We start from the raw sequence: 19831 nt of genomic DNA, 5'->3' as shown, positions 1-19831 counted from the left end.
GCCATTCAGGATCCCTCTCCCCCTCCCTCCATCCCAGAGAGGAGCCAGCATGATGGGACTAGGATTATCCAGAGGCTGGGCAGCTGTGCTTCTGACGCAGGCAGGATGGGGGGAGGGAGGGAGGGAGGGATTGAGTGACATGAGGAAATCATGAGTCTACATTTATTTGACTAGAAAATACCCTGCAACAGTATCACAACAGTCAGAATTACAGTAATGCATGCCATGTTGACATCACTGACCAGTTTATCCACAAGATCACTGTTCCTCCTCCTCCTCCTCAAACCAGATCATTGTTCCTCCTCCTCCTCCTCAACCCAGATCATTGTTCCTCCTCCTCCTCCTCAACCCAGATCATTGTTCCTCCTCCTCCTCCTCCTCAACCCAGATCATTGTTCCTCCTCCACCTCCTCAAACCAGATCATTGTTCCCTCTCCTCCTCCTCAACCCAGATCATTGTTCCTCCTCCACCTCCTCAAACCAGATCATTGTTCCCTCTTCTCCTCCTCAACCCAGATCATTGTTCCTCCTCCTCCTCGAACCAGATCACTGTTCCTCCTCCTCCTCCTCAACCCAGATCATTGTTCCTCCTCCTCCACCTCCTCAAACCAGATCATTGTTCCCTCTCCTCCTCAAACCAGATCATTGTTCCTCCTCCTCCTCCTCCTCCTCCTCAGACCAGATCATTGTTCCTCCTCCTCCTCCTCCTCCTCCAAACCAGATCATTGTTCCTCCTCCTCCTCAAACCAGATCATTGTTCCTCCTCCTCAAACCAGATCATTGTTCCTCCTCCTCCTCCTCCTCCTCAGACCAGATCATTGTTCCTCCTCCTCCTCCTCCTCCTCCTCCTCCTCCTCAAACCAGATCATTGTTCCTCCTCCTCCTCAAACCAGATCATTGTTCCTCCTCCTCCTCCTCAAACCAGATCATTGTTTCTCCTCCTCCTCCTCAAACCAGATCATTGTTCCTCCTCCTCCTCCTCAAACCAGATCATTGTTCCTCCTCCTCCTCCTCAAACCAGATCATTGTTCTCCTCAAACCAGATCATTGTTCTCCTCCTCCTCAAACCAGATCATTGTTCCTCCTCCTCCTCCTCAAACCAGATCATTGTTCCTCCTCCTCCTCCTCAAACCAGATCATTGTTCCTCCTCCTCCTCCTCCTCAAACCAGATCATTGTTCCTCCTCTCCTCCTCAAACCAGATCATTGTTCCTCCTCCTCCTCCTCAAAAGATCATTGTTCCTCCTCCTCCTCCTCATTCATTGTTCCTCCTCCTCCTCCTCCTCCTCCTCAACCAGATCATTGTTCCTCCACCTCTCCTTCCTCCTCCTCCTCCTCAACCCAGATCATTGTTCCTCCTCCACCTCCTCCTCCTCCTCCTCCTCCTCAACCCAGATCATTGTTCCTCCTCCTCCTCAAATCAGATCATTGTTCCTCCTCCTCCACCTCCTCAAACCAGATCATTGTTCCCTCTTGTCCTCCTCCTCCTCAAACCAGATCATTGTTCCTCCTCCTCAAACTCCTCCTCCTCCACCTCCTCAAACCAGATCATTGTTCCCTCTCCTCCTCCTCAAACCAGATCATTGTTCTCCTCCTCCTCCCTCCTCCACCTCAACCAGATCATTGTTCCTCCTCCTCCTCCTCCTCCAAACCATCATTGTTTCCTCCTCCTCCTCCTCAAACCAGATCATTGTTCCTCCTCCTCCTCCTCCTCCTCCAAACCAGATCATTGTTCTCCTCCTCCTCCTCAACCAGATCATTGTTTCCCAAAACAGATCATTGTTCCTCCTCCTCCTCCTCAAACCAGATCATTGTTCCTCCTCCTCCTCCTTCAGATCATCCTCCTCCTCCTCCTCAAACTCCTCCTCCTCCTCAAACCAGATCATTGTTCCTCCTCCTCCTCCTCAAACCAGATCATTGTTCCTCCTCCTCCTCCAAACCAGATCATTGTTCCTCCTCCTCCTCAAACCAGATCATTGTTCCTCCTCCTTGTTCCTCCTCCTCCTCCTCAACCAGATCATTGTTCCTCCTCCTCCTCCTCAACCAGATCATTGTTCCTCCTCCTCCTCCTTGTTCCTCCTCTCCTCCTCCTCCTCAACCCAGATCATTGTTCCTCCTCCACCCTCAACCAGATCATTGTTCCTCATTGTTCCTCCTCCTCCTCCTCAAACCAGATCATTGTTCCTCCTCCTCCTCCTCTCAAACCAGATCATTGTTCCTCCTCCTCCTCCCAGATCATTGTTCAAACCAGATCATTGTTCCTCCTCCTCCTCCTCCTCCTCAAACCAGATCATTGTTCCTCCTCCTCCAAACCAGACCTTCCTCCTCCTCCTCCTCAAACCAGATCATTGTTCCTCCTCCTCCTCCTCCTCCCAGATCATTGTTTCCTCCTCCTCCCTCCTCAAACAGATGGGTTCAGATCATTGTTCCTCCTCCTCCCAGATCATTGTTTCTCCTCCTCCTCCTCAAACCAGATCATTGTTCCTCCTCCTCCTCCTCAAACCAGATCATTGTTTCTCCTCCTCAAACCAGATCATTGTTCCTCCTCCTCCTCCTCAAACCAGATCATTGTTCCTCCTCCTCCTCCTCAAACCAGATCATTGTTTCCTCCTCCTCCTCCTCAAACCAGATCATTGTTCCTCCTCCTCCTCCTCAAACCAGATCATTGTTCTCCTCCTCCTCCTCCTCAACCAGATCATTGTTCCTCCTCCTCCTCCTCAAACCAGATCATTGTTCCTCCTCCTCCTCCTCCTCAAACCAGATCATTGTTCCTCCTCCTCCTCCTCCTCCTCCTCCTCAAACCAGATCATTGTTCCTCCTCCTCCTCCTCAAAATAGATCATTGTTCCTCCTCCTCCTCCTCCTCCTCCTCAAACCAGATCATTGTTCCTCCTCCTCCTCCTCAAACCAGATCATTGTTCCTCCTCCTCCTCCTCAAACCAGATCATTGTTCCTCCTCCTCCTCCTCAAACCAGATCATTGTTCCTCCTCCTCCTCCTCAACCAGATCATTGTTCCTCCTCCTCCTCCTCAAAATAGATCATTGTTCCAGATCCTCCTCCCTCAAACCCAGATCATTGTTCCTCCTCCTCAAACAGATCATTGATCATTTCCTCCTCCTCCTCCTTCTGGCCATGTAGTGTATGTGTGTCTACAGTATCTAGTCTTAGTGGGGTTAATGGGCCAGACTTTGTTAATAACAGGGCCATTCAGGATCCCTCTCCCCTCCCTCCTCCATCCCAGAGAGGAGCCAGCATGATGGGACTAGGATTATCCAGAGGCTGGGCAGCTGTGCTTCTGACGCAGGCAGGATGGGGGGAGGGAGGGAGGGAGGGAGGGATTGAGTGACATGAGGAAATCATGAGTCTACATTTATTTGACTAGAAAATACCCTGCAACAGTATCACAACAGTCAGAATTACAGTAATGCATGCCATGTTGACATCACTGACCAGTTTATCCACAAGATCACTGTTCCTCCTCCTCCTCCTCCTCAAACCAGATCATTGTTCCTCCTCCTCCTCCTCAACCCAGATCATTGTTCCTCCTCCTCCTCCTCCTCAACCCAGATCATTGTTCCTCCTCCTCCTCCTCCTCAACCCAGATCATTGTTCCTCCTCCACCTCCTCAAACCAGATCATTGTTCCTCCTCCTGTTCCTCCTCCTCCTCCTCAAACCAGATCATTGTTCCTCCTCCTCCTCAAACTCATTGTTCCTCCTCCTCCTCCTCAAACAGATCATTGTTCCTCCTCCTCCCCTCCTCCTCAAACCAGATCATTGTTCCTCCTCCTCCTCCTCCTCAAACCAGATCATTGTTCCTCCTCCTCCTCCTCCTCCAGATCAAAACCAGATCATTGTTCCTCCTCCTCCTCCTCCTCAAACCAGATCAAACCAGATTGTTCCTCCTCCTCCTCAAACCAGATCCTTGTTCCTCAAACCCTCCTCCTCAAACCAGATCATTGTTCCTCCTCAAACCAGATCATTGTTCCTCCTCCTAAACCAGATCATTGTTCCTCCTCCTCCTCCTCAAACCAGATCATTGTTCCTCCTCCTCCTCAAACCAGATCATTGTTCCTCCTCCTCCTCCTCCTCCTCAAACCAGATCATTGTTCCTCCTCCTCCTCCTCCTCAACCAGATCATTGTTCCTCCTCCTTGTTGTTCCTCCTCCTCCTCCTCAAACCAGATCATTGTTCCTCCTCCTCCTCCTCAAACCAGATCATTGTTCCCTCCTCCTCCTTGTTCCTCCACCTCCTCAAACCAGATCATTGTTCCCTCCTCCTCCTCCTCAACCCAGATCATTGTTCCTCCTCCTCCTCCTCAAACCAGATCACTGTTCCTCCTCCTCCTCCTCAAACCAGATCATTGTTCCTCCTCCTCCACCTCCTCAAACCAGATCATTGTTCCCTCTCCTCCTCAAACCAGATCATTGTTCCTCCTCCTCCTCCTCCTCCTCAGACCAGATCATTGTTCCTCCTCCTCCTCCTCCTCCTCCTCCCCCTCCTCAAACCAGATCATTGTTCCCTCCTCCTCCTCAAACAGATCATTGTTCCTCCTCCTCCTCCTCCTCCTCATTGTCATTGTTCCTCCTCCTCCTCTCCTCCTCCTCCTCCTCAAACCAGATCATTGTTTCTCCTCCTCCTCCTCAAACCAGATCATTGTTCCTCCTCAAAACCAGATCATTGTTCCTCCTCCTCCTCCTCAAACAGATCATTGTTGTTCATTGTTTCTCCTCCTCCTCCTCAAACCAGATCATTGTTTCTCCTCCTCCTCCTCAAACCAGATCATTGTTCCTCCTCCTCCTCCTCAAACCAGATCATTGTTCCTCCTCCTCCTCCTCAACCCAGATCATTGTTCCTCCTCCTCCTCCTCAACCCAGATCATTGTTCCTCCTCCTCCTCGAAACAGATCATTGTTCCTCCTCCTCCTCCTCAAACCAGATCATTGTTCCTCCTCCTCCTCCTCAAACCAGATCATTGTTCCTCCTCCTCCTCCTCAAACCAGATCATTGTGCCTCCTCCTCCTCCTCCTCCTCAGACCAGATCATTGTTCCTCCTCCTCCTCCTCCTCCTCCTCCTCCTCAAACCAGATCATTGTACCTCCTCCTCCTCCTCAGACCAGATCATTGTTCCTCCTCCTCCTCCTCAACCCAGATCATTGTTCCTCCTCCTCCTCAAAATAGATAATTGTTCCTCCTCCTCCTCGAAACAGATCATTGTTCCTCCTCCTCCTCCTCCTCCTCAAACCAGATCATTGTTCCTCCTCCTCCTCCTCAACCCAGATCATTGTTCCTCCTCCTCCTCAAAATAGATCATTGTTCCTCCTCCTCCTCGAAACAGATCATTGTTCCTCCTCCTCAAACCAGATCATTGTTCCTCCTCCTCCTCCTTCTGGCCATGTAGTGTATGTGTGTCTACAGTATGTCTAGTCTTAGTGGGGTTAATGGGCCAGACTTTGTTAATAACAGGGCCATTCAGGATCCCTCTCCCCCTCCCTCCATCCCAGAGAGGAGCCAGCATGATGGGACTAGGATTATCCAGAGGCTGGGCAGCTGTGCTTCTGACGCAGGCAGGATGGGGGGAGGGAGGGAGGGAGGGAGGGATTGAGTGACATGAGGAAATCATGAGTCTACATTTATTTGACTAGAAAATACCCTGCAACAGTATCACAACAGTCAGAATTACAGTAATGCATGCCATGTTGACATCACTGACCAGTTTATCCACAAGATCACTGTTCCTCCTCCTCCTCCTCAAATTGTTCCTCCTCCTCCTCCTCAGATCATTGTTCCTCCTCCTCCTCCTCCTCAACCCAGATCATTGTTCCTCCTCCTCCTCCTCCTCAACCCAGATCATTGTTCCTCCTCCACCTCCTCAAACCAGATCATTGTTCCTCTCCTCCTCCTCAACCCAGATCATTGTTCCTCCTCCACCTCCTCAAACCAGATCATTGTTCCTCTCCTCCTCCTCAACCCAGATCATTGTTCCTCCTCCTCCTCAAACCAGATCATTGTTCCTCCTCCTCCTCCTCAACCCAGATCATTGTTCCTCCTCCTCCTCCTCCTCAAACCAGATCATTGTTCCCTCTCCTCCTCAAACCAGATCATTGTTCCTCCTCCTCCTCCTCCTCCTCAAACCAGATCATTGTTCCTCCTCCTCCTCCTCCTCCTCCTCAAACCAGATCATTGTTTCTCCTCCTCCTCAAACCAGATCATTGTTCCTCCTCTCCTCCTCCTCCTCAAACCAGATCATTGTTCCTCCTCCTCCTCAAACCAGATCATTGTTCCTCCTCCTCAAACTCATTGTTTCTCCTCCTCCTCAACTCAGATCATTGTTCCTCCTCCTCCTCCTCAAACTCATTGTTTCTTCCTCCCTCCTCCCTCAAACCAGATCAAACCAGATCATTGTTCCTCCTCCTCCTCCTCCTCAAACCAGATCATTGTTTCTCCTCCTCCTCCTCAAACCAGATCATTGTTCCTCTCCTCCTCCTCCTCATTGTTCCTCCTCCTCCTCCTCAAACCAGATCATTGTTCCTCCTCCTCCTCCTCAAACCAGATCATTGTTCTCCTCCTCCTCCTCAAACCAGATCATTGTTCCTCTCCTCCTCAAAATAGATCATTGTTCTCCTCTCCTCAAACCAGATCATTGTTCCTCCTCCTCAAACCAGATCAGATCATTGTTCCCTCCTCCATTCAGTTCCTCCTCAAATGGGACCCAGATCATTGTTCCAGATCCCTCCTCCTCCTCAAACCAGATCATTGTTCTCCTCCCTCCAACAGATCATTGTTCCTCCTCAAACCAGATCATTGTTCCTCCTCCTCCTCCCTCCTCCTCCTCCTCAAACCAGATCATTGTTCCTCCTCCTCCTCCTCAAACCAGATCATTGTTCCTCCTCCTCCTCAACCCAGATCATTGTTCCTCCTCCTCCTCCTCCTCCTCAACCAGATCATTGTTCCTCCTCCTCCTCCTCCTCCTCAAACATTGTTTCAGATCATTGTTCCTCCTCTCCTCCTCCTCAAACCAGATCATTGTTCCTCCTCCTCCTCCTCCTCAAACCCCTCCTCCTCCTCCTCAGATCATTGTTCCTCCTCCTCCTCCTCAAACCAGATCATTGTTCTCCTCCTCCTCAAACCAGATCATTGTTCCTCCTCCTCCTCGAACCAGATCACTGTTCCTCCTCCTCCTCCTCAACCCAGATCATTGTTCCTCCTCCTCCACCTCCTCAAACCAGATCATTGTTCCCTCTCCTCCTCAAACCAGATCATTGTTCCTCCTCCTCCTCCTCCTCCTCAGACCAGATCATTGTTCCTCCTCCTCCTCCTCCTCCTCCTCCTCAAACCAGATCATTGTTTCTCCTCCTCCTCCTCAAACCAGATCATTGTTCCTCCTCCTCCTCCTCCTCCTCAAACCAGATCATTGTTCCTCCTCCACCTCCTCCTCCTCCTCCTCAAACCAGATCATTGTTATCATTGTTCCTCCTCCTCCTCCTCAAACCAGATCAGATCATTGTTCCTCCTCCTCCTCCTCAAACCAGATCATTGTTCCTCCTCCTCAAACCAGATCATTGTTCTCCTCCTCCTCAAAACCAGATCATTGTTTCTCCTCCTCCTCCTCAAACCAGATCATTGTTCCTCCTCCTCCTCCTCAAACCAGATCATTGTTCCTCCTCCTCCTCCTCAAACCAGATCATTGTTCCTCCTCCTCCTCCTCAAACCAGATCATTGTTCCTCCTCCTCTTCCTCCTCCTCCTCCTCAAACCAGATCATTGTTCCTCCTCCTCCTCCTCAACCCAGATCATTGTTCCTCCTCCTCCTCAAAATAGATCATTGTTCCTCCTCCTCCTCGAAACAGATCATTGTTCCTCCTCCTCAAACCAGATCATTGTTCCTCCTCCTCCTCCTTCTGGCCATGTAGTGTATGTGTGTCTCCTAGTCTTAGTGGGGTTAATGGGCCAGACTTTGTTAATAACAGGGCCATTCAGGATCCCTCTCCCCCTCCCTCCATCCCAGAGAGGAGCCAGCATGATGGGACTAGGATTATCCAGAGGCTGGGCAGCTGTGCTTCTGACCAGGATGGGGGGGAGGGAGGGAGGGAGGGATTGAGTGACATGAGGAAATCATGAGTCTACATTTATTTGACTAGAAAATACCCTGCAACAGTATCACAACAGTCAGAATTACAGTAATGCATGCCATGTTGACATCACTGACCAGTTTATCCACAAGATCACTGTTCCTCCTCCTCCTCCTCAAACCAGATCATTGTTCCTCCTCCTCCTCCTCAACCCAGATCATTGTTCCTCCTCCTCCTCCTCAACCCAGATCATTGTTCCTCCTCCTCCTCCTCCTCCTCAACCCAGATCATTGTTCCTCCTCCACCTCCTCAAACCAGATCATTGTTCCCTCTCCTCCTCCTCAACCCAGATCATTGTTCCTCCTCCACCTCCTCAAACCAGATCATTGTTCCCTCTCCTCCTCCTCAACCCAGATCATTGTTCCTCCTCCACCTCCTCAAACCAGATCATTGTTCCTCCTCCTCCTCAACCAGATCATTGTTCCTCCTCCTCCTCCCAGATCATTGTTCCTCCTCAACCTTGTTCCTCCTCCTCCACCTCCTCAAACCAGATCATTGTTCCCTCTCCTCCTCAAACCAGATCATTGTTCCTCCTCCTCCTCCTCAGACCAGATCATTGTTCCTCCTCCTCCTCCTCCTCCTCCTCCTCCTCCTCAAACCAGATCATTGTTTCTCCTCCTCCTCCTCAAACCAGATCATTGTTCCTCCTCCTCCTCCTCCTCCTCAAACCAGATCATTGTTCCTCCTCCACCTCCTCAAACCAGATCATTGTTCCTCCTCCTCAAACCAGATCATTGTTTCTCCTCCTCCTCCTCAAACCATATCATTGTTCCTCCTCCTCCTCCTCAAACCAGATCATTGTTTCTCCTCCTCCTCCTCAAACCAGATCATTGTTCCTCCTCCTCCTCCTCAAACCAGATCATTGTTCCTCCTCCTCCCTCCTCAAACCAGATCATTGTTCTCCTCCTCCTCCTCAAACCAGATCATTGTTCCTCCTCCTCCTCCTCAAACCAGATCATTGTTCCTCCTCCTCCTCCTCAAACCAGATCATTGTTCCTCCTCCTCCTCCTCAAACCAGATCATTGTTCCTCCTCCTCCTCCTCCTCAAACCAGATCATTGTTCCTCCTCCTCCTCCTCAAACCAGATCATTGTTCCTCCTCCTCCTCCTCAAACCAGATCATTGTTCCTCCTCCTCCTCCTCCTCAAACCAGATCATTGTTCCTCCTCCTCCTCCTCCTCAACCAGATCATTGTTCCTCCTCCACCTCCTCAAACCAGATCATTGTTCCTCCTCCTCTCCTCAACCCAGATCATTGTTCCTCCTCCTCCTCCTCAAACCAGATCATTGTTCCTCTCTCCACCTCCTCAAACCAGATCATTGTTCCTCCCTCCTCAACCAGATCATTCCCTCCTCCTCCTCAAACCAGATCATTGTTCCTCCTCCTCCTCCTCCTCAAACCAGATCATTGTTCCTCCTCCTCCTCAAACCAGATCATTGTTCCTCCTCCTCCTCCTCCTCCTCCTCAGACCAGATCATTGTTCCTCCTCCTCCTCCTCCTCCTCCTCCTCAAACCAGATCATTGTTTCTCCTCCTCCTCCTCAAACCAGATCATTGTTCCTCCTCCTCCTCCTCCTCCTCAAACCAGATCATTGTTCCTCCTCCTCCTCCTCAAACCAGATCATTGTTCCTCCTCCTCCTCAAACCAGATCATTGTTCCTCCTCCTCCTCCTCAAACCAGATCATTGTTCCTCCTCCTCCTCCTCAAACCAGATCATTGTTCCTCCTCCTCAAACCTCCTCCTCCTCAAACCAGATCATTGTTCCTCCTCCTCCTCCTCAAACCAGATCATTGTTCCTCCTCCTCCTCCTCAAACCAGATCATTGTTCTTCCTCCTCCTCCTCAAACCAGATCATTGTTCCTCCTCCTCCTCCTCAAAACCAGATCATTGTTCCTCCTCCTCCTCCTCAAACCAGATCATTGTTCCCTCCTCCTCCTCAAACCAGATCATTGTTCCTCCTCCTCCTCCTCAAACCAGATCATTGTTCCTCCTCCTCCTCCTCCTCAAACCAGATCATTGTTCCCTCCTCCTCCTCAAACCAGATCATTGTTCCTCCTCCTCCTCCTCCTCAAACCAGATCATTGTTTCTCCTCCTCCTCCTTAAACCAGATCATTGTTCCTCCTCCTCAAACCAGATCATTGTTCCTCCTCCTCAAACCAGATCATTGTTTCTCCTCCTCCTCCTCAAACCAGATCATTGTTCCTCCTCCTCCTCCTCCTCAACCCAGATCATTGTTTCTCCTCCTCCTCCTCAAACCAGATCATTGTTCCTCCTCCTCTTCAACCCTCAGCCTGTTGATGTGCATGCATAAGCAATTACTGGTGGCAGGCCAAAAAGGAGATTCCTCCTCCTCCTCAACCAAGATCATTGTTCTTCCTCCTCCTCCTCCTCAACCCAGATCATTGCTCCTCCTCAACTCCTCCTCTCCCAACAATAAGAGAGGGATAGAAATATTTGGTCATAGAAATATAATGCCAATAGATCATGACTATATAGATTACCTCCAAACTTCTAGACATGTCATTGTATTTCTATGTGTATGGGGATGGGTTTTTTGGGGGGCTTGCCAGTAATTGCTTATGCATGCACATCAACAGGCTCTCTCCCTACACACACAAACACGCACACGCATGCACGGTCCTTGCTATCTGGGTTCCCTGGGACATCTAACTCTGAGATCACCCTGTTGAAGTTGAAATGTGAAATGGTTGAGGTAAGGGTTAAGGTTAGGGTTATGGTTAGAGTTTAGGGTTGGGATGTCCCAAGGATCCCGGATAGCACTAACCACACACACACACACACACACACACACACACACACACAGACTGTATGCCATGGTTGGTTCTGCTACTTTCAGCACAGGTTAAAGAGGCGTGTAGACTGTTGTTACTAACAGCCCTCTTGTGTGATCTGTAGTGGATTTACTTTGACAATATGTTATTTTCTGTCACAGCCTCCATCGACTGTCTAATAAAACAAAACAGTCATTGAGATTCTGGGAAGGGATTTGAGTCTGAAGTGTTTATGACGGGTCCTCAATTTTCTTTGTTCTGTAAGATCACTGCACAGTATATTATCTTGTTTCCCCTGCAGGGCATCAGTAACTTCTGACAGTATATTATCTTGTTTCCCCTGCAGGGCACCAGTAACTTCTGACAGTATATTATCTTGTTTCCCCTGCAGGGCACCAGTGACTTCTGACAGTATATTATCTTGTTTCCCCTTCAGGGCACCAGTGACTTCTGACAGTATATTATCTTGTTTCCCCTGCAGGGCACCAGTGACTTCTGACAATATATTATCTTGTTTCCCCTTCAGGGCATCAGTAACTTCTGACAGTATATTATCTTGTTTCCCCTTCAGGGCATCAGTAACTTCTGACAGTATATTATCTTGTTTCCCCTGCAGGGCACCAGTAACTTCTGACAGTATATTATCTTGTTTCCCCTGCAGGGCACCAGTGACTTCTGACAGTATATTATCTTGTTTCCCCTGCAGGGCACCAGTAACTTCTGACAGTATATTATCTTGTTTCCCCTGCAGGGCACCAGTAACTTCTGACAGTATATTATCTTGTTTCCCCTTCAGGGCACCAGTAACTTCTGACAGTATATTATCTTGTTTCCCCTTCAGGGCACCAGTGACTTCTGTGTGTCTCCAGACAAGTTCATAGCAAACAGGACCAAGGAGTTCCTCAGTGCAGGTGAAGTACCTTCAAGTTCAAGTTTAAGTTGGACTAATAACAGACTAACACAGGGATTTATGCAAGTTATCTTCACAGTCCACACTGGCTCACACTGGTCAGATAGAATCACTGGTCAGACAGAATCACTGGTCAGATAGAACCACTGGCCAGATAGAACCACTGGTCAGATAGAACCACTGGCCAGATAGAACCACTGGCCAGATAGAACCACTGGTCAGATAGAACCACTGGTCAGATAGAACCACTGGTCAGATAGAACCACTGGTCAGATAGAACCACTGGCCAGATAGAATCACTGGTCAGACAGAATCACTGGTCAGATAGAACCACTGACCAGATAGAACCACTGGTCAGACAGAATCACTGGTCAGATAGAACCACTGGCCAGATAGAACCACTGGCCAGATAGAATCACTGGTCAGATAGAATCACTGGTCAGATAGAACCACTGGCCAGATAGAACCACTGGTCAGATAGAACCACTGGCCAGATAGAACCACTGGCCAGATAGAACCACTGGCCAGATAGAACCACTGGCCAGATAGAACCACTGGCCAGATAGAATCACTGGTCAGACAGAATCACTGGTCAGACTGAACCACTGGCCAGATAGAACCACTGGTCAGACAGAATCACTGGTCAGATAGAACCACTGACCAGATAGAACCACTGGTCAGACAGAATCACTGGTCAGATAGAACCACTGACCAGATAGAACCACTGGCCAGATAGAATCACTGGTCAGACAGAATCACTGGTCAGACTGAACCACTGGCCAGATAGAACCACTGGTCAGACAGAATCACTGGTCAGATAGAACCACTGACCAGATAGAACCACTGGCCAGATAGAACCACTGGCCATATAGAACCACTGACCAGATAGAACCACTGACCAGATAGAACCACTGGCCAGATAGAACCACTGGCCAGATAGAACCACTGACCAGATAGAACCACTGGCCAGATAGAACCACTGACCAGATAGAACCACTGGCCAGACAGAATCACTGGTCAGACAGAATCACTGGTCAGACAGAATCACTGGCCAGATAGAACCACTGGTCAGACAGAATCACTGGTCAGACAGAATCACTGGCCAGATAGAACCACTGGTCAGACAGAATCACTGGTCAGACAGAATCACTGGCCAGATAGAACCACTGTTTCAGAACAAATCCTACATGTTAAGATGTGTTTATGTTGTCTTTTCTTTCTAAAATGAATGAACATAATTAGTACAGTGTGTGTTTGGGTTCATCTTCATTGGGATGAGCTTTGGTTGTTTGACTCTCTCTCTCTCTCTCTTTCTCTCTCTCTCTCTCTCTCTCTCTCTCTCTCTCTCTCTCTCTTTCTTTCTCTCTCTCTCTCTCTTTCTCTCTCTTCTCTCTCTCTCTCTCTCTCTCTCTCTCTCTCTCTCTCTCTTCTCCCTCTCTCTCTCTCATGCTCTCCAATCTCCCTCCCCTTTCTTTCCCTGTCCCTCTCCCACCCTCTCTCTCCTCTCACACTCTCCCCCTCTCCCTCTCTCTTGCTCTCTCCCCCCCTCTCTCTCTCTACTCTCTCTCTCCTCCTAACAGAAGTGACACACTACTACCTGTATTGCAGTCAGAGTCTACCCAACCCTTTCCAACAGGTACTGAAATCACATTCTAACACACACACGTTAATGATATTTTAGTTTTAAAAGTAGTTTTCCTTCATTAGTTTGATTAGTTCAGAAGCAGATGTTAATGAAAACGTCAGGGGATTAAAAAAAACAAGCAGCGATTCTAATTTAATGACTTCAAGCCCATAACAAAAATACACTTTGATCCAAGTCCATTTTATCTGTGGGATTTGGAGATCATTCGTGAGGTGTAGACATAGACAGTGTGTATAGTCTGCCTCAAGGACTACACAGTCCAGACACACACACACACACACACACACACACAGACCAATCCCCCTCCATCCCCAAATCCCTTGTATTTATTTACCATGCCGGGGATATAACGTTCTTAAAGGGCATTAATGGTCCGTGTATTGAGGTAATATACAAGCAGTAGATACACCCTCATGGCCAGTAAATACACACGCACGCACGCACACACACACACACACACACACACACACACGCACACACAGCAGTATCCATTTAAAGCGTTGTGTTATGCCTTGTTAAGTAGACACGGATAATGTGCCCTCTTATGGCTGAGCCAATGGAAATATTGTCTGTTATTTGTGCTAGGGATCAGAGAGAGGGCGGGGGGGCTAATCCGGATAATCTGGGGCCCTCCATCTGAAATGAACGTGTCCTCCATTAAGTGTCCATAATGACACACTTTATGACTTATTTTCACTCATGTTTCCACACAACTTTGACTCTACAATTTGTGTGTGTGTGCGTGTGATGTGTGCGTGTGTGTGTGCGTGTCAGTCTCTGACTATCTTCCAGAGGTCTCTGACCACCATGCAGATCCAGATACAAGGACTACTGCAGTTCTCTGTACCTGTCTTCCCTACTGCTGAGGTGGGGGGATGGAGCAGCCATCAACATAGAAATAGCATTATATTTATTATATTCAGTACATAGATCTCTATGGAGCTCAACATCTGGTGCTCATGGTGACAATGTTCTCTTCTCAACGTGTTAACGCCCTCATGGAAATGAATTCTCAAATCCTGCATGTCTGTTTAACATGTTAGGGTTAATTAGTGCTCTGTGCCACTGTGTATAGAAGAAGGAAATGTTATCCTTAGACTAGTGGATCTAGGAGGATACATAGTGCTACAGGAGGACACATAATGCTACAGGAGGACACATAGAGTTACAGGAGGACACAGAGTGACAGGAGGACACATAGAGTTACAGGAGGACACAGTGCTACAGGAGGACACATAGTGCTACAGGAGGACACATAGAGTTACAGGAGGACACAGAGTTACAGGAGGACACATAGAGTTACAGGAGGACCCATAGTGCTACAGGAGGATACATAGTGTTACAGGAGGACACATAGTGCTACAGGAAGACACATAGAGTTACAGGAGGACACATAGAGTTACAGGAGGCCACATAGTGCTACAGGAGGACACATAGTGCTACAGGAGGACACATAGTGTTACAGTCACAGAGGACCCATAGTGTTACAGGAGGACACATAGAGTTACAGGAGGACACATAGAGTTACAGGAGGACACATACTGTTACAGGAGGACACATAGAGTTACAGGAGGACACATAGAGTTACAGGAGGACACATACTGTTACAGGAGGACACATAGAGTTACAGGAGGACCCATAGTGTTACAGGAGGATACATAGTGAGGTGTGTTTTTCCTCACACTGTCTTTATACCTTGTCTACAGAGAGATCTTCTGGGCATCCAGCGCCTGCTGAACTCTACAGAGTTCAACCTGAACCAGTTAACAGCCCTGCTAGACTGCAGGGGGCTCCATAAGGTGAGATGATTACCCTGACACGAGAGGTCGTCATGGTTACAGTCAGAATGCGTCTGTAGAATGAGAACATACCCAGAGACACTTGAATGAAAAGACAAAAGGTGCTCTTAGGTTCTTTGAAATCCCCCCAAAACTATTATCTCACAACACTCCACTTTGTGACTATACCAGAAATAGAAAAGGAGTTATAACCTTAACAGTGAGGGTAACAGTGAGGGTATGTTGTGTTGTAGAACTACCTGGATGGTCTGATGGGGGTGTGTTATGACGGGGTGGAGGGTCTCCTCTACCTCTGCCTCTTCTCTCTGCTGTCGGTCAGTGCCTTCTGTGCCATGCTGTGTGCCATCCCCCGGGCATGGACCCTCATCACCAGCAGGTAGGCACTGGTAACACTGTTTCTGGTCTACGTGTGTTCAACCTACCTGTAACCACATCCCCAACCCCAACTTTGACCTTTACGCCTAAGCCTAACCAAATAAGGACTGGGAGATTCACGGCCTAAAAGATGTTTGCTATAGTGGTTCTTAGGTGTTTATAGGTTTCAATGAACAATGTTGATGTTAGACCAGTGGAGGCTGCTGAGGGGAGGACAGGCTCATAATACTGTCTGGAACGGAGCAAATGGAATGGCATCAAACACATGTAAACCATGGAAACCATGTGTTTGATGTACTTCATAGAATTCCACCGACTCCAGCTCCAGCCAATACCATTAGCCTGTCCTCCCCAATTAAGGTGTTACCAACCTCCTGTGTGCTAGAGGGCCTGGATGTTGATGTTAGAGGGCCTAGATGTTGATGCTAGAGGGCCTGGATGTTGATGCTAGAGGGTCTGGATGTTGATGTTAGAGGGCCTGGATGTTGATGTTAGAGGACCTAGATGTTGATGCTAGAGGGCCTGGATGTTGATGCTAGAGGGCCTGGATGTTGATGCTAGAGGGTCTGGATGTTGATGCTAGAGGGCCTGGATGTTGATGCTAGAGGGCCTGGATGTTGATGCTAGTGGGCCTGGATGTTGATGCTAGAGGGCCTGGATGTTGATGCTAGAGGGCCTGGATGTTGCTTTGGACACCATTGTGCCCTTCCTAGAAATGAAACTAACAGAAAGCCTGGCTCTGACTGACTGTGCTCTCCCCTGTGGTGATCTCAGGAACAGGGCCTATGATGACATCGATGAGGAGGATCCGTTTAACCCCCAGGCCCGTCATATGACCTTCAACCCCAGTAGAGCCAGCCATGTACACAGCTTCTGTAGCTACAGCAGCAGTCTGGACAGCCAGGCCAGTCCACACCCTCCACCACAGACTGCCGCCATCCTCCCCACCTCAGAGTACATGTAAGTAGAGAGAGGAGGTGTGGGAGGGTGTCTGTGTGTCCCTGTCCATATCTGTGTCCATGTCTGTGTCCATGTGTCTGCGTGTCCCTGTCCGTATCTGTGTCCATGTGTCTGTGTGTCCCTGTCCGTATCTGTGTCCATGTCTGTGTCCATGTCTGTGTGTCCCTGTCCGTATCTGTGTCCATGTGTCTGTGTGTCCCTGTCCGTATCTGTGTCCATGTCTGTGTCCATGTCTGTGTGTCCCTGTCCGTATCTGTGTCCATGTCTTTGTCCATGTGTGCGTGTCCCTGTCCATGTGCGTGTCCATGTGTGTGTCCATGTGTGTGTCCATGTGTGTGTCCCTGTCCGTATCTGTGTCCATGTGTGTGTCCATGTGTGTGTGTCTGGAATAAGCAGCACTGTGTTTGTTTTATCAGATAAGTTGACTCTCTCTCTGTCTGTCTCTCCTCTCTCTCTCTCTCTCTCTCTGTCTGTCTCTCCTCTCTCTCTCTCCACCCCATCCCCCCCCGCCCTCACTCTCCATCTCTCCCCCCATCTCTCTCTCCTATAGGAATCAGTCCATGCTGTTTGGAGGGAACCCTCGTTATGAGAACGTTCCTCTGATCGGGAGGGGATCCCCGCCACCCTCGGTGCGTTGGCCACTAACATTAGAGGCCAGGTCCCTCGTGTGATGATGTCACTGACATTAACATTAACAGCGCTCCGTTCTACTGAAGGACCACAGACACACTCATGTTTAGAGTTACTGTGTGTAGAGCCAGACACCAGACTGGTCCCTTGTTAGATAATGGCATCAACACTAACACATATTGTACTGAAGGACCACAGATATTCTCCAAGACACCCTGCTGCCTTCACTGTGTCTACCGTACAGTATCCACAACCTGACAGAAAACTCCTGTGGGAGGCAGGTAGCTTAGCGGTTAAGAGTGTTGGGCCAGTAAGGTCACTGGTTCAAATCTCTGAGCTGACTATTTGATGTGCCCTTGAGCAAGGCACTTAACCCTAATTGCTCCTGTAAATCTCTCTGGATAAGAGCGTCTGGTCCAGATAATTGGCCCAGTCCTAAATCGTCTCCTAAAACCTGCGCCCTATGCACTTGTGATCCACCTTGCTATCTGATAGGCTATCTGGACGTTTTGTCATATTGCTTATACCAATCAAATACTCTCAGAGTTCCACTAGGGTTTATTTGTGTGGTTGATTTGGGATTGGCCCTTCCACTGCACATTATGGTGAAAGACTGCTCTCTGCTGGTCATGGACTGAAATACAGACAAAACAGTACACGCTCTTCTCCCTTGTGCCATTAATTGGCCTGATGCTCTGATACAGGCCTGCTAATGACCATAGAGAGATGCTAGCCTGCTAATGACCCTAGAGAGAGGCTAGCCTGCTAATGAACATAGAGAGAGAGGCTAGCCTGCTAATGACCGTAGAGAGAGGATAGCCCTGCTAATGACCCTAGAGAGAGGCTAGCCTGCTGATGACCCTAGAGAGAGGTTAGCCTGCCAATGACCGTAGAGAGATGCTAGCCTGCTAATGACCCTAGGGAGAGGCTAACCTGCTACTGACCGTAGAGAGAGGATAGCCTGCTAATGACCGTAGAGAGATGCTAGCCAGCTAATGACTGTAGAGAGAGGCTAGCCTGCTAATGACTGTAGAGAGAGGCTAGCCTGCTAATGACTGTAGAGAGAGGCTAGCCTGCTAATGACTGTAGAGAGATGCTAGCCAGCTAATAACTGTAGAGAGAGGCTAGCCTGCTAATGACTGTAGAGAGAGGCTAGCTTGCTAATGACCGTAGAGCGATGCTAGCCAGCTAATGACCGTAGAGCGATGCTAGCCAGCTAATGACCGTAGAGCGATGCTAGCCAGCTAATGACTGTAGAGAGAGGCTAGCCTGCTAATGACCCTAGAGAGATGCTACTGTAATGTTACAGTATGGCCTGACTGGTAATGTTACAGGATGGTCTGGCTGGTAATGTTACAGTATGACCTGACTGGTAATGTTACAGGATGGTCTGGCTGGTAATGTTACAGGATGGTCTGGCTGGTAATGTTACAGTATGACCTGGCTGGTAATGTTACAGGATGACCTGACTGGTAATGTTACAGGATGACCTGACTGGTAATGTTACAGTATGACCTGACTGCTAATGTTACAGTATGACCTGACTGGTAATGTTACAGTATGGCCTGACTGGTAATGTTACAGTATGGCCTGACTGGTAATGTTACAGTATGACCTGACTGGTAATGTTACAGTATGACCTGACTGGTAATGTTACAGTATGGCATGACTGCTAATGTTACAGTATGACCTGACTGCTAATGTTACAGTATGACCTGACTGGTAATGTTACAGTATGGCCTGACTGGTAATGTTACAGTATGACCTGACTGCTAATGTTACAGTATGACCTGACTGGTAATGTTACAGTATGACCTGGCTGGTAATGTTACAGGATGGTAATGTTACAGTATGACCTGACTGGTAATGTTACAGTATGACCTGACTGGTAATGTTACAGGATGGTAATGTTACAGTATGACCTGACTGGTAATGTTACAGTATGACCTGACTGCTAATGTTACAGTATGACCTGACTGGTAATGTTACAGTATGGCCTGACTGGTAATGTTACAGTATGACCTGACTGCTAATGTTACAGTATGACCTGACTGGTAATGTTACAGTATGACCTGACTGCTAATGTTACAGTATGACCTGACTGGTAATGTTACAGTATGGCCTGACTGGTAATGTTACAGTATGACCTGACTGGTAATGTTACAGGATGACTGGTAATGTTACAGTAATGACTACAGTATGACCTGACTGGTAATGTTACAGTATGACCTGACTGCTAATGTTACAGTATGACCTGACTGCTAATGTTACAGTATGACCTGACTGGTAATGTTACAGTATGACTGACCTAATGTTACAGTATGACCTGACTGGTAATGTTACAGATGACCTGACTGGTAATGTTACAGTATGACCTGACTGGTAATGTTACAGTATGACCTGACTGCTAATGTTACAGTATGACCTGACTGGTAATGTTACAGTATGGCCTGACTGGTAATGTTACAGGATGACCTGACTGGTAATGTTACAGGATGGTAATGTTACAGTATGACCTGACTGGTAATGTTACAGTATGACCTGACTGCTAATGTTACAGTATGACCTGACTGGTAATGTTACAGTATGGCCT

The 19831-nt window shown here is 48.5% G+C and overlaps 1 protein-coding gene across 1 annotated transcript in view; it reads left to right on the top strand.

Moving 5' to 3' along the window:
- LOC115115325 (protein tweety homolog 2-like) overlaps positions 1 to 19831 on the top strand; it is a 166369-nt gene that overhangs the window by 134732 nt on the left and 11806 nt on the right. Inside the window, exons 7-13 of the mRNA XM_065010767.1 lie at positions 11761 to 11830; positions 13410 to 13465; positions 14249 to 14341; positions 15181 to 15273; positions 15507 to 15649; positions 16423 to 16608; positions 17159 to 17237. Coding sequence (XP_064866839.1) covers positions 11761 to 11830; positions 13410 to 13465; positions 14249 to 14341; positions 15181 to 15273; positions 15507 to 15649; positions 16423 to 16608; positions 17159 to 17237 — 720 coding nt within the window. The remainder of the gene's footprint in view (positions 1 to 11760; positions 11831 to 13409; positions 13466 to 14248; positions 14342 to 15180; positions 15274 to 15506; positions 15650 to 16422; positions 16609 to 17158; positions 17238 to 19831) is intronic.

The sequence above is a fragment of the Oncorhynchus nerka genome, linkage group LG26 (genome assembly GCF_034236695.1).
Source record: "Oncorhynchus nerka isolate Pitt River linkage group LG26, Oner_Uvic_2.0, whole genome shotgun sequence".
NCBI lineage: Eukaryota > Metazoa > Chordata > Actinopteri > Salmoniformes > Salmonidae > Oncorhynchus > Oncorhynchus nerka.
The sequence above is the reverse complement of the archived record's forward strand: the minus strand, read 5'-3'. Positions and strand labels throughout refer to the sequence as shown.